We start from the raw sequence: 26,055 nt of genomic DNA, 5'->3' as shown, positions 1-26,055 counted from the left end.
CCAGCATGATAGAATGCAGCCGTGAAGTTTGACCTATACAGCCTGCTGTAAATTCATTCTGAACTGATGTAAGGAGATTAAAGGAGCCACGATGGAGTATTTAACTTCAATGGTGGTTAAGGGGGAAGAGATGAGGACTTGTATCGTCCTATATTTGGCTACATTTTGTAAGCAAAGCAAATGCGAGCCTGTGTATGCATGTTATTAGGAGGGAACCTGTAGCGGACCCTGGGTAACCCGGCTGGTTACCTCCACTATTAATGAATGAAGAGACCCATTTCCCCCCAGTAACTGGACACAAACAAATAATACTAGGAGCAACACTAAGGTTGAGGCTAATTCTTTATGGAAGAATAGCTCATGTTGACCCTCCTGTCTACCACCTATGCCTTGTCTAGTATAAAATTACCCATTAAGATTTATTTCTCTTCAACTGTATTGACTTCCAGTTCCAGGGGTACAAGAGCAATTTTATTGGCCACACTCTGCTTTATACTTTTCCCCATGCAAGGGGTGGATCACACATAAATACAATGTCCCCTCCCAGGGTCCCACCCCTCCCAGGTGTCGTATAACTGATCCCAGCTACAGAAAGCCCGCCAAACCGCCATTGTCCCCACCAATCTCAGGAACCCCCAGAACGGTAACCTCCACGAACAGCCTCCATTTGCAGGGTCCCTGGGTGAAACCAGGCAAGGGAAGCATCTCCATTCAGGACACAAATGCACCCTCTGGCCGACGTTCGTCTATACGAATGGCGGCCACCCAGGGAAGCACTCATTAATTACTTCCCTTGCGGTTTCACACTTATGTTGCGAGTTGCCAACGTTCTAATTGATTGGCGCGAACATTCAAAAGGGCACTGGGAAGGTCCTCATTCGGGAACCGAATGAGGTGGGAGCAATCTACCAATGCTCCCCCTGGATGGCGTTCGTCTAATGAACGGGCTGCCACCCAGGGGAGGCACGCTCTGAGGCTTCGTTTGCGGTTTTAACACCTCGTTATGAGGTGCAAACGTTCTAAAACAACATTTTAGGGAAATACACAAAAGGGAGGGAGAACCCCTGCCCCGCAGACAGTTGTGGGGATATTTATGGGATAATAATAGTAAACAGTTAAGAATTGCCCACTAATTCAATTCTCAGATCCCAAAGATCGTTATCGTGTAAGTGAAATATATTTCATATAAATAAAATCACAATTTGTTATAAAAATAGATACAATTTATTGTGACAATATAACTAATAATAATAAGTAACATGCGTGACAATAATCAATGAATATTCAGTATAAAATCAGTATGCAATACAAATGGCAGTGTTTAAACATCTTCCAGTGGTTAACATAGCAATTGTCAAGAAGATTTATGACTGTCTTTCACAGAGAAACAAAGTGAAACTTACACACAGACACAGAGCTTGCAGCTTAGAGCAATAAAACTTAGCTAACAGAATAACCCTTTCAATGCTGGCTAGACCTCCTAGGTAAATAAGATCTATTCTCATGTAATTTTAAGTGAAATAACATTTATACCAGCTCATTAGTCATTTCCTGGAACCATCCAATAAGAGAATCTACCATGTTATATAAGTAGAATTTTTAACTTGTCTAAACAGATTTTTATCTTATTTTAGAGCAAATCAATACAGCTGGATAAATATCACGATATGCTAACATGTGATATGTCACATAAATACATAATGATTAATTTCTATCTGCAGAATAGAAAGTTCAATAATGTACTTCTTTAGTAACTAAGATTTCTAAATATCGAAATCTGATCGTGATTTATCCAGTCATATATCATGCTACTAGAAAATATTAATTTAAATTAATTAAATGAAACCAGTATAATTACCAGTTGAGTAGATATTTTCATCAGATTGGTAGGTAGTCTGAGGAACTTGTTTGGATGTCTCTCTGCATGGAGGTGTGTAGGAATTTGAGTGTCCTAGAGTGGATATCTGTCATAGGCCTCTCTGCATTGCCCCCGACTGCTCACTTCTTTGCATACCTCCTCTACCTCTCTCTTCCCTTTGTCTTCACTTTTTAAAGGGAAAATTCCTTAGGTGATAGACCAATAGGAAAACTGAAGGTGTGGTTACCTCCCAGAGAGCAATGTGAGTATTTGGTCTATAGAGGGCAGTCTCGTCCCACTAAACATAACTATCCAGGAAAGAGTTAACTTTTCCTGGTGGCTATTTTGACATCATTTTGCTTTATCTTTATAGTTGCCATAACTTAAGTTTTCTGTCATTTCAAAGGGTTTCTTTAAGTTTTGTCCAGACTTAGTGTCTGCAATTCCTGCTATAATTTCTAATATGACAGTTTACTTACAATGGGACCTTATACAATATCGAAAGTAAAATTTAATTATTTAATCTTCTCTGTCACAAATGTCTGGGTTTAGAATTTCTGTCCCCCCCCCCCCCGTTCTCATGTCTTATCTCTAGGTTGTATATACTAAGTATTCCTTTAGCTCTGGCAAAGTGGTTAGTTTTACAGAAGGGATAGAAATCTTGTGTCTTTTGTTAGTTTGAAAATAACAAAATGGAGTCTGCTCTGTTCAGAGTGACTCTGACAATATACATTTTAATTTCTATCATTGCACAAAATGTCTGCCGATATAAATACCCTGACACAGTACACACACAACAGGGAAATTAACAGTTTAGCGGCAGTCCCGCTACAGAACCAGTAGGTAGTTAGAAACATAAACATAGAATGTGACGGCAGATAAGAACCATTCGGCCCATCTAGTCTGCCCAATTTTCTAAATACTTTCATTAGTCCCTGGCCTTATCTTATAGTTAGGATAGCCTTATGCCTATCCCACGCATGCTTAAACTCCTTTACTGTGTTAACCTCTACCACTTCAGCTGGAAGGCTATTCCATGCATCCACTACCCTCTCAGTAAAGTAATACTTCCTGATATTATTTTTAATTTTTTTTTTTTTTTTTTTAACAACTTTTTATTTTATTTTTTTGTGAAGATTTCTCCATTTGTTTCCCCTTGGAGAAGAGACAGCCCTGTCTAACTCCAGCCCCTCCCACTGCCACCCCTCCCACAGAAATAACAAAATACATTGTTTGTGTTTGTTTTCTTTATCTTTAGAATCTTTAGAGTACCAACCTTTTTAGGCTGTTCATTGGTATATTGTAAAACTCACACAAATGGAAACTTAGTTTGCAAACATGGCTACTTTCCCTAATGTGACTGGGTACGTTTTACAAAGAATAGTAATACGCTATGACCATGTCATTGTACTGTAAATACATTATCACTTTTCCTATTAAGCCTCCACATCAGTCATTGGGCCATTTTACCCAGAAATCCGACCAGATGTTCAAGAATGGGTGACTGGCTCACTGTCTTTGCATTAAACCTCTACCTTATTATTGGCTTTTATGATAAAATGATGAATACTGTGGGTAATGCTTGGCCAATATTCTGTTCTCTCCAAGGGGCCAACGGGCTGGCTAATCCCCGGGATTTCCTTACCCCTGTGGCGTGGTATGAAGAAAGGACTGTACCCAGTGGCTACTCTGTGATCAGCAAATACCAGGGCAAGCTGTTTGTAGCCCTTCAGGTAAGATGCCATGTTAAATATTAGATTTGTCTCCAGGTAACATGCCATGTTGGTTATCAGACTGATGTAGTTATAGTGTCTGTGCAGAGCTGTGGAGAGCCATGCATCCAGTACCAAGTTAAATACCCTGATTACAGCCTCCCTCCTGCTCTCTGTATTACTCTGATTCATTCATAGTATATATATTATAACTCCTATCTGTTATACGCAGATAGTAATTCTAAACCATATTTCCTCCTGTGTCTATTTGCAGGATTTCTCCCCATTTAACGTGGTTGCCTGGCATGGAAACTACGCTCCTTACAAGTATAATCTGGATAACTTCATGGTGATTAACTGTGTGGCGTTTGATCATGCGGTAAGTTTGCCAAATCACCAGAATCCTAGCTATTGTTGTGCCCCTGGCTGGACTGGAGTGATTAGCCCAGGACAGCCGTCAGCCCCAGATTCTATGGCCGTACTGCCAGGCCCTGTGTAATCAGCCCCCCGAGACTAATCCCCAGATTCTATGGCTGCACTGCCTGGCTCTGTGTAAACAGACCCCAGAGAGTGATCCCCAGATTCTATGGCCGCACTGCCTGGCTCGGATAATCAACCCTCCGAGAGTAATCCCCAGATTCTATGGCTGCACTGCCAGGCCCTGTGTGACCAGCCCCCAGAGAGTGATCCCCAGATTCTATGGCTGCACTGCCAGGCCCTGTGTAATCCACTCCCAGAGAGTGATCCCCAGATTCTATGGCCGCACTGCCAGGCCCTGTGTAATCCACTCCCAGAGAGTGATCCCCAGATTCTATGGCTGCACTGCCTGGCCCTGTGTAATCCACTCCCAGAGAGTGATCCCCAGATTCTATGGCTGCACTGCCAGGCCCTGTGTGACCAGCCCCCAGAGAGTGATCCCCAGATTCTATGGCTGCACTGCCAGGCCCTGTGTGACCAGCCCCCAGAGAGTGATCCCCAGATTCTATGGCTGCACTGCCAGGCCCTGTGTGACCAGCCCCCAGAGAGTAATCCCCAGATTCTATGGCCGCACTGCCAGGCCCTGTGTAATCCACTCCCAGAGAGTGATCCCCAGATTCTATGGCCGCACTGCCAGGCCCTGTGTAATCCACTCCCAGAGAGTGATCCCCAGATTCTATGGCTGCACTGCCTGGCCCTGTGTAATCCACTCCCAGAGAGTGATCCCCAGATTCTATGGCTGCACTGCCAGGCCCTGTGTGACCAGCCCCCAGAGAGTGATCCCCAGATTCTATGGCTGCACTGCCAGGCCCTGTGTAATCCACTCCCAGAGAGTGATCCCCAGATTCTATGGCTGCACTGCCTGGCCCTGTGTAATCCACTCCCAGAGAGTGATCCCCAGATTATATGGCTGCACTGCCTGGCCCTGTGTAATCCACCCCCAGAGAGTGATCCCCAGATTCTATGGCCGCACTGCCAGGCCCTGTGTAACCAGCCACCCGAGAGTGATCCCCAGATTCTATGGCTGCACTGCCTGGCCCTGTGTAATCCACTCCCAGAGAGTGATCCCCAGATTCTATGGCTGCACTGCCTGGCCCTGTGTAATCCACTCCCAGAGAGTGATCCCCAGATTCTATGGCTGCACTGCCTGGCCCTGTGTAATCCACTCCCAGAGAGTGATCCCCAGATTCTATGGCTGCACTGCCTGGCCCTGTGTAATCCACCCCCAGAGAGTGATCCCCAGATTCTATGGCTGCACTGCCTGGCCCTGTGTAATCCACTCCCAGAGAGTGATCCCCAGATTATATGGCTGCACTGCCTGGCCCTGTGTAATCCACTCCCAGAGAGTGATCCCCAGATTCTATGGCTGCACTGCCTGGCCCTGTGTAATCCACCCCCAGAGAGTGATCCCCAGATTCTATGGCCGCACTGCCAGGCCCTGTGTAACCAGCCACCCGAGAGTGATCCCCAGATTCTATGGCTGCACTGCCAGGCCCTGTGTAATCAACCCCCAGAGAGTAATCCCCAGATTCTATGGCCGCACTGCCTGGCTCTGATAATCAACCCTCCGAGAGTAATCCCCAGATTCTATGGCTGCACTGCCAGGCCCTGTGTAATCCACCCCCAGAAAGCGATCCCCAGATTCTATGGCTGCACTGCCAGGCCCTGTGTAACCAGCCCCCAGAGAGTAATCCCCAGAGTCTATGGCTGCACTGCCAGGCCCTGTGCAATCAACCCCCAGAAAGCGATCCCCAGATTCTATGGCTGCACTGCCTGACTCTCATAATCGGCCCTGTACCAGGGTTACTTTCCAGCCCATTGTTAAAGAACCACTATAGTGTCAGGAAAACATACTCGTTTTCCTGGCACTATAGTGCCCCGAGGGTGCCCCCACCCTCAGGGTCCCCCTCCCGCCCGGCTCTGGAAAGGGGAAAAGGGGTAAAACTTACCTTTTTCCAGCGCTTGGCGGGGAGCTCTCTGCCTCCGATCCTCCTCCGTTCTGCCCCGTTGGCTGAATGCGCACGCGCGACAAGAGCTGCGTGCACATTCAGCCGGTCGCATAGGAAAGCATTATCAATGCTTTCCTATGGACGCTTGCGTGCTCTCACTGTGATTTTCACAATGAGAATCACGCAAGCGCCTCTAGCGGCTGTCAATGAGACAGCCACTAGAGGATTTGGGGGGAAGGCTTAACCCATTGATAAACATAGCAGTTTCAGAGAAACTGCTATGTTTATAAAAAAAAAAAAAAATGGGTTAACCCTAGCTGGACCTGGCACCCAGACCACTTCATTAAGCTAGAGACCTAGAGTGGTCCTTTAAAGGATAACTGGTATGTCTTGTATACAGTTTTTAAAGTATAACTAATATCCCTCATGAGGTCATGATAACTGAGAGCCTGGGCATGAAAAATCCATAGACATAGCTCCTCAAAGATTCAGGACTCCATTTCCACCAGAATCTGGATAAAAAGAACCTTAAAAACACTGTGAATGCCAACAGGCAAAACATAGGGTCTGTAACGTGTTCCTGTCTGTGTAGGACCCCTCAATCTTCACGGTGCTCACAGCAAAGTCCATGCGCCCTGGTGTAGCCATTGCTGACTTTGCTATCTTCCCTCCACGTTGGGGAGTAGCGAATAACACATTCCGGCCTCCTTATTACCACAGTAAGTACTCCTCACGCTCTTCACAATCACATATTGTATAAAGTTCACACTGAAACAGTCATTTATCTGCATAAAACACCACTTTGTGATAGCCGGCAGAGACAGGAGAGCAAATCAACCTCTGAATTCCTGGCAATTCTCACTTTAGGGAATAGCCCTCAAAGATTTGGCCAAAAGAGCTGAATTAGCCAAAATATAAACAGAAATGACTTGGAGAATTTTTCTATTTTCTGCTTAAACCGCTGCAGGTACAGAGAGATATTTGCCCTTCTTGTTCCAATGGCTAGTTACATCACAGCACACATGGCTTGGGCAGCCCAGAACTCTGCCAATTCAGTGCTAGTGACATCGGACGCGGTGAGCGTCAACCCATACAGGAAGCTCTGGGAGCACCCCTGCCTCTCTATATTAACATTGAACCACAGAGAAGGAAGGAGTTTTTCAGTGTGAATTTGGAACGTTACCCGGTGATGAATTCCAGGGGCGGGGGGGCGATGACTACGACAAGCTGTACATGCTCAATGGGGCATTATCATAAAAATGGTTGGAGTAACCCTTTAAATTCACTTTGAATTCTCACCTTCGTAATTGGACCTATCTGCATTTTTTATTTAATACAAATTTAAAAAAATAATAGAGTTCAGGTGACTCCTGATGTCTCAGGCCTTCTCAAGGACTACTTCTAAGGTTGTTGAGTAAGTTCAGCTTCATCAAGATATCAGATAAATGTAAAGTGATTTTATCCCAGAAGGCTTATAAACTATTATTGTGACCTAATAAAACCTAATAAAAGAAAACCATAGAAATAGCCATTTGAAATCCATGATTGCAAATAATAGGAAACAGAGTATGGATGGGTTTCCCTAATGGAATTGGGATATAAAAGGTGTGATGTATCGGTGGACGGTTTATATTACTGCACTTTCCTCCCCCAGGAAACTGTATGAGTGAATTTATGGGGCTCATAAAAGGTCACTATGAAGCCAAGGAAGAGGGGTTCGAGCCGGGGGGCAGCACCCTGCACAGCGCAATGACCCCGCATGGGCCGGACATGGAATGCTTCGAGAAAGCTAGCACAGTTAAATTGAAGCCTGAGAGAGTGGGCGAAGGGACCATGGTGAGTGGCATTTGGCAAATTATTTTGAGAATTCCTTTTTAGTTAACTTGGATTTCTATTTTTAGGATCTATTACAAAATGAATCCACACATCCAGTGTAAGGAGATTATGGAAATAAAGTATAATGTAAACGTTATCCTTAAATGTGAAATCTTTATTCCACCAGGCTTTTGTTTGTCATATTTTTACATAACCAGTCCTAGATTTGGCCTTCTAACCCCGCCCAGGCTTTCTGTGATTGTCCAATCAGAGACTTCCCAGTGCAGCTCAATGAGAAGTCGTTGCAAGGCAGGAGCTCTGGGCAATTGCTGCCTCTTGAGTTTAGTCTCCACTGAGCTAACCAAACCAGGAAGTAACAGGACAAGTTATCTGACTGACAGCCAGGGGGGTGTAACAAGGCTAATTTATAAAAGTGAAAATTTCTATTGAACTCTTTTATTTATGTAAAAAGAAAAATTGAGGGCATGCACTTCACACATAAAGCACTTCAGCAAGCTGTTTTTAAACTGCGCCCGGGAACCTCCTCGTACCATAACATTTTCTTTCCCATTAAGTTGTTATTGTGCCCAGAGCGTTCCTTTAATTTTAATTATTTGAAACTTGTGACAGCTTCATTTGACTTGCCTCCGTATCTCTCAAGTTTTGATACCGGCTATTTGCTGAACATGAGCCTTTATGTGGGCTTGTTCTTTGAGGCCAGGCCATTATTTGGGATTGTTCTATATTGCTGGGTCTTTAATCAGACATTTAGTGTGTCCTTTCTTTATGGGGGATATTTGGTTGTTGCCAGGTCTTTATTTTGGTTATTTTATTTTGCTTGTTCTTTCCTCTGTGTGATTGTATTTTGATACATTATTTATTTCCCTCTCTCCCGAGTAGTAGCATTGCTAAGGGGAACACACTGCCCTTCCCCTGTACGTGCCCTCTTCCAAAAATGCTATTTAATTTCTGCAGCATCTGTCCATGAAATCACAATAGTGTCGCATACATTTCAAGTGTCCATATTTTGGGCTTCAATCCCTCTGCCCCTCTATTTTATCCTAATGTCTCTCTTTTCTAGGAGCTCCATATTGTTAATGTGTGTGATTGTATAACAGAGCTCCACAGCAATAATACTCCCAGTAATGTCACTGAGTGTATAACAGAGCTCCACAGCAATAATACTCCCAGTAATGTGTCGGTGTATAACAGAGCTCCACAGCAATAATACTCCCAGTAATGTGTCTGAATGTATAACAGAGCCCCACAGCAATAATACTCCCAGCAATCTGTCTGAGTGTATAACAGAGCTCCACAGCAATAATACTCCCAGTAATGTGTCTGTAAACTACAATAAATGTGTGTAGAAATCAGTCTGTGTAAGTAAGATACATTGTTCTTGTTATAAATTACATTTTAGTTGCATAAAGTGTTATTGGTCACCTAAAATTTATCAGAACAGCCCTGGCCGAACCCCCATTCACACCACTAAAATTAAAGTGTTCTTTTGAAATGTTAAGTGGTATGGTGTTGGGAGCTGGTGGTCTGTACCTCTGGGGACTGGAGATTACTAAATGCTACCTTGTGGTTCTGGCACTCGTTTAATGAATCAAAGTATAGCCATTGGGTTTGCCTCCCCCACCCCAATGGTTACTTTATGTGGTCACCCCTGCTCAAATCATTTTTTTTATTACTGTTGATCTATTTGATACACACTGCACATTACTGAGGAGCTCTGTGATACCCTCATACACACCGCACAATACTGTGAGTTTTATTGACGAGCTCTGTGATACACTCATACACACCGCACAACACTGTGAGTTTTATTGACGAGCTCTGTGATACACTCATACACACCGCACAATACTGTGAGTTTTATGGACGAGCTCTGTGATACACTCATACACACCGCACAATACTGTGAGTTTTATCGACTAGCTCTGTGATACACTCATGCACACCGCACAATACTGTGAGTTTTATCGACTAGCTCTGTGATACACTCATACACACCGCACAACACTGTGAGTTTTATTGACGAGCTCTGTGATACACTCATACACACCGCACAATACTGTGAGTTTTATCGACTAGCTCTGTGATACACTCATACACACCGCACAATACTGTGAGTTTTATCGACTAGCTCTGTGATACACTCATACACACCGCACAATACTGTGAGTTTTATCGACTAGCTCTGTGATACACTCATACACACCGCACAATACTGTGAGTTTTATCGACTAGCTCTGTGATACACTCATTCACACCGCCAGAGGCGGCTCTCTAATTAGGCGATTTAGGCGACCGCCTAAGGCCTTGCGCAGTCAGGGGCCTCGCGGCCACCTAAATCGCCTGAGGGCAGACTGACATGTCGGGTTCTCGGTCTATGACCGAGGACCTGACACAGGACGGGGCCCGGCGGCTTGCCCTTTGTGCCGCCAGGTGCGAGGCCCCTCCTTTCAGTCCGCCCGGGGAGAGAGCCAGCCTCAGTCTGCAGCTCCGCCGGGTGTGAGCTGCAGACTGAGGTCTCGTGATCTCCAGCCAATCAGAGCGTTGCCGCGGGTTAGCACGGCAACGCTCTGAATGGAGATCGCAAGACATTTCCCCATGTGGTCTGCAGCTCTGCATCCGGCGGAGCTGCAGACCGGAAAGCCCACTGGACCACCAGGGAGCCATCCAGGACACCGGACCACCAGGGAAAAAGGTACATTTTGACCCCCCTCACCCTGCCATCCCACCGGTCACCCCCTCACCCTATCTCACCCTGTCACCCCCCCTCACCCTATCTCACCCTGTCACACCCCCTCACTCCATCTCACCCTGTCAGCCCCCCTCACCCTGCCATCTCACCCTGTCACCCCCCCTCACCCTTCCACTTCACCCTGTCACTTCACCCTGTCACCCCCCTCACCCTGTCACCCCCCTCATCCTATCTCACCCTGTCACCCCCTCCTCACCCTGTCACCCCCCCTCACCCTGCCATTCCCCCCTCACCCTATCTCACCCTGTCACCCCCCTCACCCTGCCACTTCACTCTGTCAGCCCTCCTCATCCCCCTTCACCCTGTCACCCCCCTCTCCCAGCCACTTCACCCTGTCACTCCCTCCTCACCCTATCTCACCCTGCCACCCCACCTGTCACCCCCCTCACCCTGCCACTTCACTCTGTCACCCCTCCTCATCCCCCTTCACCCTGTCACCCCCTTCACCCTGTCACCCCCCTCTCGCAGCCACTTCACCCTGTCACTCCCTCCTCACCCTGCCACCCCACCTGTCACCCCCCCTCTCACCCTGTCACCCCCCTCTCATGCTGCCACCCCACCTGTCAGTCCCTGTCACACTGCCACCCCACCTGTCACCCCCCTCTCACCTCACCCTGCCACCCCCCTGTGACCCACACACTGTCACCCACCCTGTCACTCCCCACACACTGTCACCCCACCTCATACTGTCACCCCCTCTAACCCTGCCACCCCACCTGTCACCCCCTCACCCTTCCTCTCCTCTCACCCCACATCTGACCCTGACACTCACCCTGCTACCCCACCTGTCGCCCCCTCTCACCCTGTCGCCCCCTCTCACCCTGTCGCCCCCTCTCACCCTGTCGCCCCCTCTCACCCTGTCGCCCCCTCTCACCCTGTCACCCCCTCTCACCCTGCCTCCCCACTCACCCCACATCTGACCCTGCCACCCCACCTGTCACCCCCTCTCACCCTGCCACCCCACCTGTCACCCCCTCTCACCCTGCCACCCCACCTGTCACCCCCTCTCACCCTGCCACCCCACCTGTCGCCCCTCTCACCCTGCCACCTCACCTGTCACCCCCTCTCACTCTGCCACCTCACCTCTCACCCCCTCACCCTGTCACCCACCCTGTGACCCCCACACTGTCACCCACCTTACTCTGTCACCTTACCCTGTCACTCCCCACACACCGTCACCCCCTCTCACCCTGTCACTCCCCACACACAGTCACCCCCCTCTCACCCTGTCGCCCCCCCTCACCCTGTCGCCCCCCCTCACCCTGTCGCCCCCCCTCACCCTGTCGCCCCCCTCACCCTGTCGCCCCCCCTCACCCTGTCGCCCCCCCTCACCCTGTCGCGCCCCCCTCACCCTGTCGCGCCCCCCTCACCCTGTCGCCCCCCCCTCACCCTGTCGCCCCCCCTCACCCTGTCGCCCCCCCTCACCCTGTCGCCCCCCCTCACCCTGTCGCCCCCCCTCACCCTGTCGCCCCCCCTCACCCTGTCGCCCCCCCCTCACCCTGTCGCCCCCCCCTCACCCTGTCGCCCCCCCCTCACCCTGTCGCCCCCCCCTCACCCTGTCGCCCCCCCCTCACCCTGTCGCCCCCCCCTCACCCTGTCGCCCCCCCCTCACCCTGTCGCCCCCCCCTCACCCTGTCGCCCCCCCCTCACCCTGTCGCCCCCCCCTCACCCTGTCGCCCCCCCCTCACCCTGTCGCCCCCCCCTCACCCTGTCGCCCCCCCCCTCACCCTGTCGCCCCCCCCCTCACCCTGTCGCCCCCCCCTCACCCTGTCGCCCCCCCCTCACCCTGTCGCCCCCCCTCACCCTGTCGCCCCCCCCTCACCCTGTCGCCCCCCCTCACCCTGTCGCCCCCCCTCACCCTGTCGCCCCCCCCTCACCCTGTCGCCCCCCCCTCACCCTGTCGCCCCCCCCTCACCCTGTCGCCCCCCCCTCACCCTGTCGCCCCCCCCTCACCCTGTCGCCCCCCCCTCACCCAGTCGCCCCCCTCACCCAGTCGCCCCCCTCACCCAGTCGCCCCCCTCACCCAGTCGCCCCCCCTCACCCTATGTCGCCCCCCCCTCACCCTATGTCGCCCCCCCCCTCACCCTATGTCGCCCTCACCCTATGTCGCCCCCCCCCTCACCCTATGTCGCCCCCCCCTCACCCTATGTCGCCCCCCCCTCACCCTATGTCGCCCCCCCCCTCACCCTATGTCGCCCCCCCCCTCACCCTATGTCGCCCCCCCCCTCACCCTATGTCGCCCCCCCCTCACACTATGTCGCCCCCCCCTCACACTATGTCGCCCCCCCCTCACACTATGTCGCCCCCCCCTCACACTATGTCGCCCCCCCCTCACACTATGTCGCCCCCCCACACCCCTTACACGAATGTAACCCTCTCACACTATGTCACCTCGCTCCACACACACTGTCACCTACCTCCACTCACACTGTCTCTCCCTCTAAACAAACAAGCACCTCTCTCCGCACTCTGGCACCCTCCTGCTCTTTTACACTCACCCTGCCACAGTTACTCCTTTACTCACCCTGTAACCCCTAAAGGCAATCATTCTACACAATGTCATAGAACATAGCGTCGCCATGAACTTAATGCCAAAGGCCACAGGCAGTACACAAACATACACATGCTCAGAGAAACATACATACATATACAAAGATACTCACTGCCAGACACACACTCTCAGGCACACAGAGGTAGACAAAGCAACAATGTATACATAGACTAGTTCTCTATATCCAGTGCTGCAAGCTTCCCCTTCAATATATCTACAGCTTCTTATACACACACACACACACACACAAGTCAACTGCCATTTTTTTCCAATAATGGTGTTAGTGGGGGCCTCATGTATGAGTTTCGCCTAAGGCCTCGCCAAGTCTAGAGCCGCCACTGCACACCGCACAATGCTGTGAGTTTTATGGACGAGCTCTGCGATACTCATACACACCGCACAATACTGTGAGTTTTATGGAGATTCTACTCTTCTACAACAAAAAACTTCAATAACAGACCTCCCAACAACACTGGGATACCAGTGAACAAGTCTTGGATGGTGGGACAGGAGCCAAAATCAGGACTGTCCCACGATGCTAGGACAGGTTGGAGGCCAGCAATAAGGAGTTAGCCCAGGAGTTCACTGTAATAAATATTCACTTAACGTTTTACGTATTATTAGTGAGCCCCCATTATATCTGACTTTGCCCCTTTTGTGTATTATTTCTGGAGAGTCCATGACTTTCTAGGCCTCACTTTATTTCCTTTCTCCCTCATCCTTTTATATTCCTGTCTTCGCAGGCCTTCATGTTTGAGTCTTCACTGAGTATGGCTGTGACCAAGTGGGGACTACAGACCTGTAACCGTTTGGACAAGGATTACCACCATTGCTGGGAAACACTCAAGAGCCATTTCCACCCGGACCAAAAGCAGACCTGTTTGTGAAGCCCATTACAACATGTCGCTCTCATACATTATTTGTCTTGAGTTCTCTCTCGGCCATCATTTCAGCCCAAGCTTTCAGAAAATACCCCGATCTACTCAAACTTCCATTACCTGTAGGACATAGTTTGTGTGCTTCTCCCTAACAATGTTACACAATGTGGCTTGTAATCGTGGTTTCTACTTGTTATGACCTAAACTAAAGCTTCATTATATTATTATTGTTGACATTTATTCAGATCCAATTGTGACATAAGAGACCAATTTCCCATTGTGGATTTCTCCAATTACTCCACCAGGAGGCAGTGTCTGCCATCCAGATCAGTGTCTGCCACCATTGCTGTGTTCCAGCTTAGTACATACAGCCAACTTGGACTTGTTACAGCCTGGATGCTATCGAGTCTAGACCAGTGGTTCCCTAACAAGTCCTCATGGCCCACCAACAGTCCAGGATTTATGTATTTCCCTGTTTTATTCCAATATAGATACAGACAAAACCTGGACTGTTAGTGGGTCTTGAGGACTGGTTTGGGAAACGCTGGTCTAGACCGTACAATAACTTTTAATTTGCAGTTCAATCAGGTCCCCGAGACACGTTAAAATGCATTATATTGTTTTTATCATGCAAGTATAAGAAAGCGTGCATGACCAATCGGTAAATTAAAAGAACACTATATATATGTGAGGAATAGAACTATGTTTGACACAATAGTGTTAAATCAACTATTTAGGTCACGGCCCTCCTTATATCGCTGTAAAAGGGGGGGTTTTACTCGCTTTTTTTTTTTTTTACTTGCGCCTTCCTGGCTTTTCTCTGAAACCTTGCCTTTTCTCTGAAATAAATGGGGGGGAGGGGCGGTTGTAATACAGAGGAGGGCGATGGAACATGGAGAAGATACTTAAGGATATAAAAGTGACCAGAGATAGAATTACAACCTATTCACAGACTCCTAGGAATCAGAGAAAGGGGAAGCGACAGGAAAGAATGGGAGAAACTTAAAATGGAGTCACAGAATCTGGGTCTACTAAGCAATACATAAATAGGAGTCATTTCCTGCTTCCCACTGATTCAGTAAATGCAAACAATTTTAGGGTCTTCCAATACGGAGTGATTCTAGTATGCGCTCTCTCTGCTGGAGGTAGCGTCCACTTTGAATAGGAGTCATATTAACCAATAATGCTGCTACTAGTGTACGTAACATGATTGGCTGGTCTCTTTCGCAGGGGACATGGGCTCACTAGCAAATGGAATGTGCAACTTAACAAAACTCTGCCAAAGGATTAGACGTCAACTTTACCCCGAGCTGCCACAGGGAGATAAATGATTATAGACTGGGTAAACGAAAGATACTAATATGAGGTCTGAAATATAAGGCCATTCCAAAATCATGCTAATTACATGTAGCTTTAAATGATATGGCTAAGAGCAGCTACTGATTTTACGAAACTCAAAGAAGTGCAATCTGTCTCAAAAGAACAAGCCCGTTCAGTTCACAATTCTCCAAAACTGGTAATTAACCGCCCCTGAAATACAAGCTGAGCTAAATGGCACCAGCACTACACTGTGCATGTTAAACGGAATCATTTGCTTTTGGTTTCCATTTTACACAAATTAAAGGGTTACTCCGGCACCATTACCACTTCAGTGATTAAGTGGCGATAGTACTTGGAGTCTATATGTGCATTTTACTAAGAAACGCTGCCCACACAGAGATATAGCCCTTTCCTGGGAAGGTATAACTCCATCAATAAGAGTTCCAGGCTGGCTAATATTAGGTCTGTCTTAAGAATGCTGAACCCCCTACGTCCTCCCTGACACCCCTCCCAAGAGGAGTACCATCACCAAAGAAGGATCTTGCTTTCTGGAAGGCCTTGTGGAGTGTCAAACCGATTTTTGTGTTGGTTTGTTTTTTGCTGGAGTAACAATTTAACATTTGCAAATGCCTTGTGATTAGGAATATGTAGAATTGCACTTACCCCATAATGAAAAATTCCAATTGTTTATAGATGTGAGTAAAGGCAGAGAAACATTAAAACTCAAAGACCAGTTTACTAGACTAGGATTTGAGTAGAATAAACAAAGGATTTCAATTCCAACTAAAAGTATCGAGTCTGAAAAATTGGAGAAAAAAAAAACATGCTATTTCATGGTCATTGCTTCACAACATTTATTAAATAAAGTTTCTGGTTTCAAGTAGCTGTGATGCAACATTTGACTGGAAGCTTTTATCAAGTAACAATGCTATGCACACACAACATTTACCAAATTAAAATTTGTAGAAGCACAGGAACCCTGCAAGTCCCATATGTGTATGTATACAGTTATAATCAAAATTATTCAATCCCCCCATGAGAATCAGGATGATTGTCAAAATGTACAGACAGGACACGATTAAAAAAAGCAAAACATGTGTTTCTTCAAGCACACCAGATTAAACTAATCAAGGGCTTCATTAGTTGCAGCAGGTGTGCTTGAGTTGGAACACTTTAACTACCTGAACTGGCTAGGGGTTTGTTGAGTGTCACGTTTGACTGCATGTTAGAGATATGGCTAAGTCAAAAGAATGGTCGGCAAAGGGAAGGGAAGTTAATCATCACCCCTTTAGAAGCAAGAAACAGGATACAAAAAGATAGCGAAGGTACTGAATGTCCCTAGAGACACAATTGAAAGCAGTGCAAAAGTTATCAATGGCTGCAACTAGATTTCTGAAAAAACAGGTTATGAAAAACCCTTGAGTGACTGTAAAAACCTGCGGCAAGACTTGGTGGCAACAGGCAGTGAGGTTTCAGTGAGCACAGGAAGGCCTTTAACCCCTTAAGGACCAAACTTCTGGAATAAAATGGAATCATGACGTGTCACACACGTCATGTGTCCTTAAGGGGTTAAGGAACAAAAAGTTTCCATGCTAGAACTTCAAGAAGTACACCACTACCCAGAAGCACAATAAAAGTCTAATCCCAAAACGTCTGTAACTTATTTATATGATTTTGAGTATATTGGCGCAAAGGAAGGATGAAGCATACGCTGAAAAGAACACTGCCTACAGTTAAGCATGGTGATGGCTCTATGATGCTCAGAGGCTGCTTTTGATCACCTGGCATTGGAAACCTGCAGCGTGTGGAAGGCAAGATGGTTTAAAATATTAGGACAGGGACCGACAAATCTCAGGTCGCCATGGCCTAGGAATTTTGCCCTGGCACGTAGGCTGTGTGAGCCCATTACCTCCGAGGCAGGCGGCTGGGTGCGCAAATAGTAGGGGCACGGCGAGGGAGCTTTGATGTTCCTGCTCTGCTCCCTCGCGCACCTCTTAGTCTGGCCGTAATATGACATCATTCCGGCCCTGGCCTCACTAAGCTGCGTACGAGGGAGCAGTACAGGAACATCAAAGCTCCCTCGCCGCCCACCTTCATAATCCCACTGCCGGTTGCCCACTAGACCCCACAACTATTTAAACAAACAATAATGTGTGTCTACGTATGTCTGTGTAGATGACCTGACCCCTTCCGTTTTCAAGGGAACGGTGCTTTTACTCACCATTTGTTCCCACACCGTGCTGGTCTTCCCTCGACTCTGCCCTGCGTCCAAAATTATGAAGCTTGATGATCTCAGCCAATCCAATGTTTTCCCATAGGATTGGCTGCAAAACGCTGCACCAATCAGCATCTCCTCATAAAGATGTAGTAAATCAATGCATCTCTATGGGGAACATCCAGCGCCTCCATGCAGAGCGTGGAGATGCTGAATGTAGGTGCTGCGCACTGTGCAGCACTGACACAGGAAGCACCACTAAGGACAGTCTGAGTGACTGTCACTATAGTGGTCAATAGGAAGCAATGTAAACACCACCTTTTCTCTGAAAAGGCAGTGTTTACATTGAAAAGCCTTCAGTGACAGGCTATAAACACCAGAACCAATACATTAAGACTTACTGGTCCTGGTGACTATAGTGTCCCTTTAAGAAAGAAAAAAAATATCTGGCTCCTAACTTTTATTTAGCTGGCTCCTAGATTCAAAGCTGTCTGTGAGGAAGCTGAAGCTTGGGCGTCATTGGACCTTCCAACAAGACAATGACCTCAAGCATACCTCAAATTCCACCAAGGTTTGGTTGCAGAAGAAGTTCTGGAATATTCTACAATGGCCATCAGTCACCTGATTTGAACCCCATAGAAAATCTCAGGTGGGGTTTGAAGAAGGGGATTGCAGCAGAGTCTATTGTTCATGGGATTCCTCAGGAACACTTCCAGAAGCCGGTGTCTGGCTCTTCATCTCATTAGCAGCAGGTCACACCAGTAAAAGGGTGTTCTCCTAAGTACTAAAAATACTTTCCATAAACAGACTGAATACGTCATTATAAATTGCATTTTCAATTGAATTTAGGGAAACCATGTGTAGTATATTGTGTTGGGCTATTTCAATTGATTTTGTTTGATTTGTTCATTGCAAAACAGCTGAAAGTCTGTAAATTTTTTACAAAAATATCGGATTTTCAATGGGGGTTGAATAATATTGATTACAAATGTATGTAAGAGTCCAAGTATTTTTATTTTGTATAATAAAGCTATGTTTGATTAGCAAGAAGCAACTCAACGAGTGAGAGACATTTGATAACATAGTATTTTATTGGTTTATCACATTTTATACAATCCTGATGGCTCAGGGAGGGGGGCAGAGAGATACGTTTGGCCACAAGGAATCAGTAAGCTATTTTGAACGTCCGATCTATTTTCCCCTCTTGGATTAGTTTCTCTCTGCGGTCCTATGAGTGAAGAGAAAAGAAATTACAATGAATATTGGAAATTCAACAAGAAAATGGTCACAAACAGGCATTTTGAGGTGTGAGCTGGGGTTCTTTTACACAGGAACCTGTTTACATGACAGCTTTGTAAAGAACTGATCAAGAGATATTACGCAGGAGCTTGGAATGCTGGAAGGGGCCATCGCTAAAGGCTTTGGCTTCCACCAATTTGTGGCCAGCCAGATAGTGAACACATTAAAAAAAAAACACTACTGTTAGCGTTATAGGAGTGTTCTCCTAAATACAAAGAACAGCAGATTATCTGATCATCTCAAGGTAACCAGTGAATCATAATGATGATCATGGGAAAGTATCAAGGAGGAAAACACTACCAGAATGATCCAGATATTTAAAAAAATATTTGAGCTGATATTGGGTTCTTTTGCAACCTACTATTCAGGAATGATTGCAGTACAAGCTCCCCAAGCGACGACCACTACAGCCTGCGTTAGTGGTTATGGTGCCAGCAATCTCCTGGAGCTGATCCACTGTAAGCTGTCCAACAGTCCACACCCCTTTAGTGACAGCTCCAACGTGTAAGTTCCCTGTCTGCAGTGATGTCGATTCGGACCATGTTTGGAGAGAACGGCTATACCAGTTGTAAAAAGTAAAGTTGCACTTTTGATAAAGCCAACATGGAGGCTGGACCAGAGGTGTCCAGATGATCTAGGTTAGTGTCGAACCATTGATGATTTGATAACTTACTGATAGATGGTGATGGGTCAATCTTGGCACCAAAACCACTACAGCTCAAGTTTGGGGGGTCTTTCACTGTGTGGGACGGTACCATGGTAACGGGTGGTGAAGTGTGTATGTGGCTTAGAGTAATTTAACACAGGGCTTAGAATTTCCAATCCTAGCCTAGGTAACATTAAACATTACAAATGAACATTTACCAAGTGAGAATTTCCTTAGTCATTTAATAGTGGACATTGAGCCCTACTCTAACTCACAGTGATAGCTTTAAACGCATTAAGCATTAAGGTCATTGATTTGTTGAATAAAGATCGGGATGTGGTTACAGCCAGGGTAAGGTTTGAAGTATGGTTGTACTAAGACTACACGGGGATTGTTGTACATTTACTGTATCTAAACAGCACATCTAAAGCTGTATGGCTGCTCACTATATTTAGTAATGGGTGTAATTTGCGGAGAAAGGAGGCAATGAGTATAGCACATGCTGGACGAGAACTAGTCCATATGAATGTTTTGTATGGACTTTCCATTTAAGACAATCGTCCCACCACAAGCAGGTTGCTTACCCGGTCTGTTTTAAATACGTAGTACCAGAAGAAGAGTGGCCCCACTCCCCAGAGCAGGCCCATCAGAGAGGTCTTCGGAGTGGGCCTGAAGTTGGGATATATGTTTCGGTTTCGAGCAAACATCCAACGGTCCAAGGCTGGGTCTTCCTAAACACCAGAAAATGACCAATGAAACATATGTCAATACCTCACCACACATTCTCAACGGAGAAAGAGAGGAACTACCAGGAGGCACACCCATACTATCCAGTGTCCTCGGGACAACACCTGCTTTATAGCACTATGAGTACAACCTGACAGCATTCAATGTATACAGAACACAGAGTAAGGAACAGCGCACACAAAATTAAAGTTTTAAATTCTACAAGGCTATTTATAGGGACACTATAGTCACCAAAACAACTTTAGCTTAATGAAGCAGTTTTGGTGTATAGATCATGCCCCTGCAGTCTCACTGCTTAATTCTCTGCCATTTAGGAGTTAAAATCACTCTGTTTATGCATGCAGACCTAGTCACACCTCCCTGCATGGGACTTGCACAGCCTTCCTTAACACTTCCTGTAAAGAGTCATCTAATGCTTACACTTCCTTTATAGCAAATTCTGTTTATATTCAAATTTCTTATCCTCTGCTCTGTTAATAGAATAGTCTCTCTCTCTCCCCCGTCTCTCTCTCTCCCCCGTCTCTCTCTCTCCCCCCGTCTCTCTCTCTCCCCCCGTCTCTCTCTCTCTCCCTCCCTCTCCCCCCGTCTCTCCCTCCCTCTCCCCCCGTCTCTCTCTCTCTCCCCCTGTCTCTCTCTCTCCCCCTGTCTCTCTCTCTCCCCCCTGTCTCTCTCTCTCTCCCCCCGTCTCTCTCTCTCCCCCCGTCTCTCTCTCTCCCCCCGTCTCTCTCTCCCCCCGTCTCTCTCCCCCCGTCTCTCTCTCCCCCCGTCTCTCTCTCCCCCCGTCTCTCTCTCTCCCCCGTCTCTCTCTCTCCCCCCGTCTCTCTCTCTCCCCCCTGTGTCTCTCTCTCCCCCCTGTGTCTCTCTCTCCCCCCTGTCTCTCTCTCCCCCTGTCTCTCTCTCTCCCCCTGTCTCTCTCTCTCCCCCGTCTCTCTCTCTCCCCCGTCTCTCTCTCTCCCCCGTCTCTCTCTCTCTCCCCCCGTCTCTCTCTCTCTCCCCCCGTCTCTCTCTCTCTCCCCCCGTCTCTCTCTCTCTCCCCCGTCTCTCTCTCTCTCCCGTCTCTCTCTCTCCCCCGTCTCTCTCTCTCCCCCGTCTCTCTCTCTCCCCCCGTCTCTCTCTCTCCCCCGTCTCTCTCTCTCCCCCCGTCTCTCTCTCTCCCCCCGTCTCTCTCTCTCCCTCTCCCCCTGTCTCTCCCTCTCCCCCTGTCTCTCCCTCTCCCCCTGTCTCTCCCTCTCCCCCTGTCTCTCCCTCTCCCCCTCTCCCCCTGTCTCTGTCTCTCCCCCTGTCTCTCCCTCTCCCCCTGTCTCTCCCTCTCCCCCTGTCTCTCCCTCTCCCCCTGTCTCTCCCTCTCCCCCTGTCTCTCCCTCTCCCTCTCCCCCTGTCTCTCCCTCTCCCTCTCCCCCTGTCTCTCTCTCTCTCCCCCCTGCCTCTCTTTCTCCCCCTGCCTCTCTTTCTCCCCCTGCCTCTCTTTCTCCCCCTGCCTCTCTCTCCCCCCTGCCTCTCTCTCCCCCCTGCCTCTCTCTCCCCCCTGCCTCTCTCTCCCCCCTGCCTCTCTCTCTCTCCCCCCCGTCTCTCTCTCCCCCGTCTCTCTCTCCCCCCGTCTCTCTCTCCCCCCCGTCTCTCTCTCCCCCCGTCTCTCTCTCCCCCCGTCTCTCTCTCCCCCCCCGTCTCTCTCTCCCCCCCGTCTCTCTCTCCCCCCCGTCTCTCTCTCCCCCCCGTCTCTCTCTCCCCCCCCGTCTCTCTCTCCCCCCGTCTCTCTCTCCCCCCCCGTCTCTCTCTCCCCCCCCGTCTCTCTCTCCCCCCCCGTCTCTCTCTCCCCCTCTCCCCCTGTCTCTCTCTCTCCCTCTCCCCCTGTCTCTCCCTCTCCCCCTGTCTCTCCCTCTCCCCCTGTCTCTCCCTCTCCCCCTGTCTCTCCCTCTCCCCCTGTCTCTCCCTCTCCCCCTGTCTCTCCCTCTCCCCCTGTCTCTCCCTCTCCCCCTGTCTCCCTCTCTCCCTCTCCCCCTGTCTCTCTCTCTCTCTCTCTCCCTCTCCCCCTGTCTCTCTCTCTCCCTCTCCCCCTGTCTCTCTCTCTCCCTCTCCCCCTGTCTCTCTCTCCCTCTCCCCCTCCCCCTGTCTCTCCCTCTCCCCCTGTCTCTCCCTCTCCCCCTGTCTCTCCCTCTCCCCCTGTCTCTCCCTCTCCCTCTCCCCCTGTCTCTCCCTCTCCCCCTGTCTCTCTCTCTCCCCCCTGTCTCTCTCTCTCCCCCCTGTCTCTCTCTCTCCCCCCTGTCTCTCTCTCTCCCCCCTGTCTCTCTCTCTCCCCCCTGTCTCTCTCTCCCCCCCGTCTCTCTCTCCCCCCGTCTCTCTCTCTCCCCCCTGCCTCTCTCTCTCCCCCTGTCTCTCTCTCCCCCCCGTCTCTCTCTCCCCCCGTCTCTCTCTCTCCCCCCTGTCTCTCTCTCTCCCCCTGCCTCTCTCTCTCCCCCTGCCTCTCTCTCCCCCCCCGTCTCTCTCCCCCCCCCGTCTCTCTCTCCCCCCCGTCTCTCTCTCCCCCCCGTCTCTCTCTCCCCCCGTCTCTCTCTCTCTCTCCCTGTCTCCCTCTCTCCCTCTCCCCCTGTCTCCCTCTCTCCCTCTCCCCCTGCCTCTCTCTCTCCCCCTGCCTCTCTCCCCCCCTGTCTCTCTCCCCCCCTGTCTCTCTCTCCCCCCGTCTCTCTCTCCCCCCCGTCTCTCTCTCCCCCCCGTCTCTCTCTCCCCCGTCTCTCTCTCTCCCCGTCTCTCTCTCCGCCTGTCTCTCTCTCTCCCCCCCCTGTCTCTCTCTCCGCCTGTCTCTCTCTCCCTGTCTCTCCCTCTCCCCCTGTCTCTCTCTCTCCCCCCTGTCTCTCTCTCTCTCCCCCCTGTCTCTCTCTCCCCCTGTCTCTCTCTCCCCCTGTCTCTCTCTCCCCCTGTCTCTCTCTCTCTCTCCCCCCCTGTCTCTCTCTCTCTCCCCCTGTCTCTCTCTCCCCCCCCGTCTCTCTCTCCCCCCCCGTCTCTCTCTCCCCCCCCATCTCTCTCTCCCCCCCCGTCTCTCTCTCCCCCCCCGTCTCTCTCTCCCCCCCCGTCTCTCTCTCCCCCCCCGTCTCTCTCTCCCCCCCGTCTCTCTCTCCCCCCCCGTCTCTCTCTCCCCCCCCCGTCTCTCTCTCCCCCCCCCGTCTCTCTCTCCCCCCTGCCTCTCTCTCCCCCCTGCCTCTCTCTCCCCCCTGCCTCTCTCTCCCCCCTGTCTCTCTCCCCCCCGTCTCTCTCCCCCCCGTCTCTCTCCCCCCCGTCTCTCTCCCCCCCGTCTCTCTCCCCCCCCGTCTCTCTCCCCCCCCGTCTCTCTCTCCCCCCCGTCTCTCTCTCCCCCCGTCTCTCTCTCCCCCCCGTCTCTCTCTCCCCCCCGTCTCTCTCTCCCCCCCGTCTCTCTCTCCCCCCCGTCTCTCTCTCCCCCCCGTCTCTCTCTCCCCCCGTCTCTCTCTCCCCCCCGTCTCTCTCTCCCCCCGTCTCTCTCTCTCTCTCCCTGTCTCCCTCTCTCCCTCTCCCCCTGTCTCTCTCTCTCCCTCTCCCCCTGTCTCTCTCTCTCCCTCTCCCCCTGTCTCTCTCTCTCCCTCTCCCCCTGTCTCTCTCTCTCCCTCTCCCCCTGTCTCTCTCTCTCCCTCTCCCCCTGTCTCTCCCTCTCCCCCTGTCTCTCCCTCTCCCCCTGTCTCTCCCTCTCCCCCTGTCTCTCCCTCTCCCCCTGTCTCTCCCTCTCCCCCCGTCTCTCCCTCTCCCCCCGTCTCTCCCTCTCCCCCCGTCTCTCCCTCTCCCCCCGTCTCTCCCTCTCCCCCCGTCTCTCTCTCTCCCCGTCTCTCTCTCCCCCCTGTCTCTCTCTCTCCCCCCTGTCTCTCTCTCTCCCCCCTGTCTCTCTCTCTCCCCCCCGTCTCTCTCTCTCCCCCCCGTCTCTCTCTCCCCCCGTCTCTCTCTCCCCCCCGTCTCTCTCTCCCCCCCGTCTCTCTCTCTCCCCCCTGTCTCTCTCTCTCCCCCCCGTCTCTCTCTCCCCCCCCGTCTCTCTCTCCCCCCCCGTCTCTCTCTCCCCCCCGTCTCTCTCTCCCCCCCGTCTCTCTCTCCCCCCGTCTCTCTCTCCCCCCCGTCTCTCTCTCCCCCCCGTCTCTCTCTCCCCCCGTCTCTCTCTCCCCCCCGTCTCTCTCTCCCCCCGTCTCTCTCTCCCCCCGTCTCTCTCTCTGCCCCCGTCTCTCTCTCTGCCCCCGTCTCTCTCTCCCCCCGTCTCTCTCTCTCCCCCCTGTCTCTCTCTCTCCCCCCTGTCTCTCTCTCTCCCCCCTGTCTCTCTCTCCCCCCTGTCTCTCTCTCCCCCCTGTCTCTCTCTCCCCCCTGTCTCTCTCTCCCCCCTGTCTCTCTCCCCCCCTGTCTCTCTCCCCCCTGTCTCTCTCCCCCCCTGTCTCTCTCTCCGCCTGTCTCTCTCTCCCCCCTGTCTCTCTCTCCCCCCTGTCTCTCTCTCTCCCCCCTGACTCTCTCTCTCCCCCCTGTCTCTCTCTCCGCCTGTCTCTCTCTCTCCCCCCCCTGTCTCTCTCTCCGCCTGTCTCTCTCTCCCTGTCTCCCCCTGTCTCTCTCTCTCCCCCTGTCTCTCTCTTCCCCCCCTGTCTCTCTCTCTCCCCCCTGTCTCTCTCTCTCCCCCTGTCTCTCTCTCTCTCCCCCCTGTCTCTCTCTCTCCCCCCTGTCTCTCTCTCTCTCCCCCCTGTCTCTCTCTCCCCCTGTCTCTCTCTCTCTCTCCCCCCCTGTCTCTCTCTCTCCCCCTGTCTCTCTCTCCCCCCCTGTCTCTCTCCCCCCCCCTGTCTCTTACCACCAGCGCCCTCCTGTGGGGGTTATTGAGCTGCACTTGGTATTTCCTCTTTAGTTGGGCTCTCAGTGCCAGCCGCTCCTCCTCAGCCCGTCTGTGCTCGGGGTTCAGCTGGTAATACTGCCGGGGATCCAGACTGTCCGGCCGGCTGGCCAGCGGGGCCTCCCGGTAATCCGCCATGACACAAGGACACCTCGGGCACCGCTGCAGCTTTATTGGCAACTTCCGGCGCAGACACGGACACAGAGCGATACCAGAGCCGGCCACCAGAGGGAGCCCGAGATACAGCGATACCAGATCTGGCCACCAGAGAGCGCCCGAGATACAGCGATACCGGAGCCGGCCACCAGAGAGCGCCCGAGATACAGCGATACCAGAGCCGGCCACCAGAGAGCGCCCGAGACACAGCGATACCGGAGCCGGCCACCAGAGGGAGCCCGAGATACAGCGATACCAGAGGTGGCCACCAGAGGGAGCCCGAGATACAGCGATACCAGAGCTGGCCACCAGAGGGCGCCCGAGGTACAGCGATACCAGAGCTGGCCACCAGAGAGCGCCCGAGATACAGCGATACCAGAGACGGCCACCAGAGGGAGCCCGAGATACAGCGATACCAGAGCCGGCCACCAGAGAGCGCCCGAGATACAGCGATACCAGAGACGGCCACCAGAGGGAGCCCGAGATACAGCGATACCAGAGCCGGCCACCAGAGAGCGCCCGAGATACAGCGATACCGGAGCCGGCCACCAGAGGGCGCCTGAGATACAGCGATACCAGAGCCGGCCACCAGAGGGAGCCCGAGATACAGCGATACCAGAGCCGGCCACCAGAGAGCGCCCGAGATACAGCGATACCAGAGCAGGCCGCCAGAGAGCGCCCGAGATACAGCGATACCAGAGCTGGCCATCAGTGGGCGCCTGAGATACAGCGATACCAGAGCCGGCCACCAGAGGGCGCCTGAGATACAGCGATACCAGAGCCGGCCACCAGAGGGAGCCCGAG

General features: G+C 50.8%; 2 protein-coding genes across 2 annotated transcripts in view; one reads left to right on the top strand and one right to left on the bottom strand.

Moving 5' to 3' along the window:
- Positions 1-14,046, top strand: part of HGD (homogentisate 1,2-dioxygenase) — a 51,769-nt gene extending 37,723 nt beyond the window's left edge. The window contains exons 10-14 of the mRNA XM_063446119.1: positions 3,467-3,591; positions 3,845-3,949; positions 6,589-6,715; positions 7,651-7,832; positions 13,876-14,046. Coding sequence (XP_063302189.1) covers positions 3,467-3,591; positions 3,845-3,949; positions 6,589-6,715; positions 7,651-7,832; positions 13,876-14,019 — 683 coding nt within the window. The 3' untranslated portion in view covers positions 14,020-14,046. The remainder of the gene's footprint in view (positions 1-3,466; positions 3,592-3,844; positions 3,950-6,588; positions 6,716-7,650; positions 7,833-13,875) is intronic.
- Positions 14,047-18,613: 4,567 nt separating this feature from the next.
- NDUFB4 (NADH:ubiquinone oxidoreductase subunit B4) lies at positions 18,614-25,291 on the bottom strand. Its single transcript, XM_063441882.1, has 3 exons — positions 25,057-25,291; positions 20,075-20,221; positions 18,614-18,773 (listed from the first exon to the last, which is right to left on the bottom strand). Exons 1-3 carry the CDS (start codon positions 25,231-25,233, stop codon positions 18,711-18,713), a joined length of 387 nt encoding a protein of 128 aa, XP_063297952.1. The 5' UTR covers positions 25,234-25,291; the 3' UTR covers positions 18,614-18,710.
- Between the last annotated feature and the right edge of the window lie 764 nt (positions 25,292-26,055).

This window comes from Pelobates fuscus, chromosome 1 (genome assembly GCF_036172605.1).
Source record: "Pelobates fuscus isolate aPelFus1 chromosome 1, aPelFus1.pri, whole genome shotgun sequence".
Taxonomy (NCBI): domain Eukaryota; kingdom Metazoa; phylum Chordata; class Amphibia; order Anura; family Pelobatidae; genus Pelobates; species Pelobates fuscus.
The sequence above is the reverse complement of the archived record's forward strand: the minus strand, read 5'-3'. Positions and strand labels throughout refer to the sequence as shown.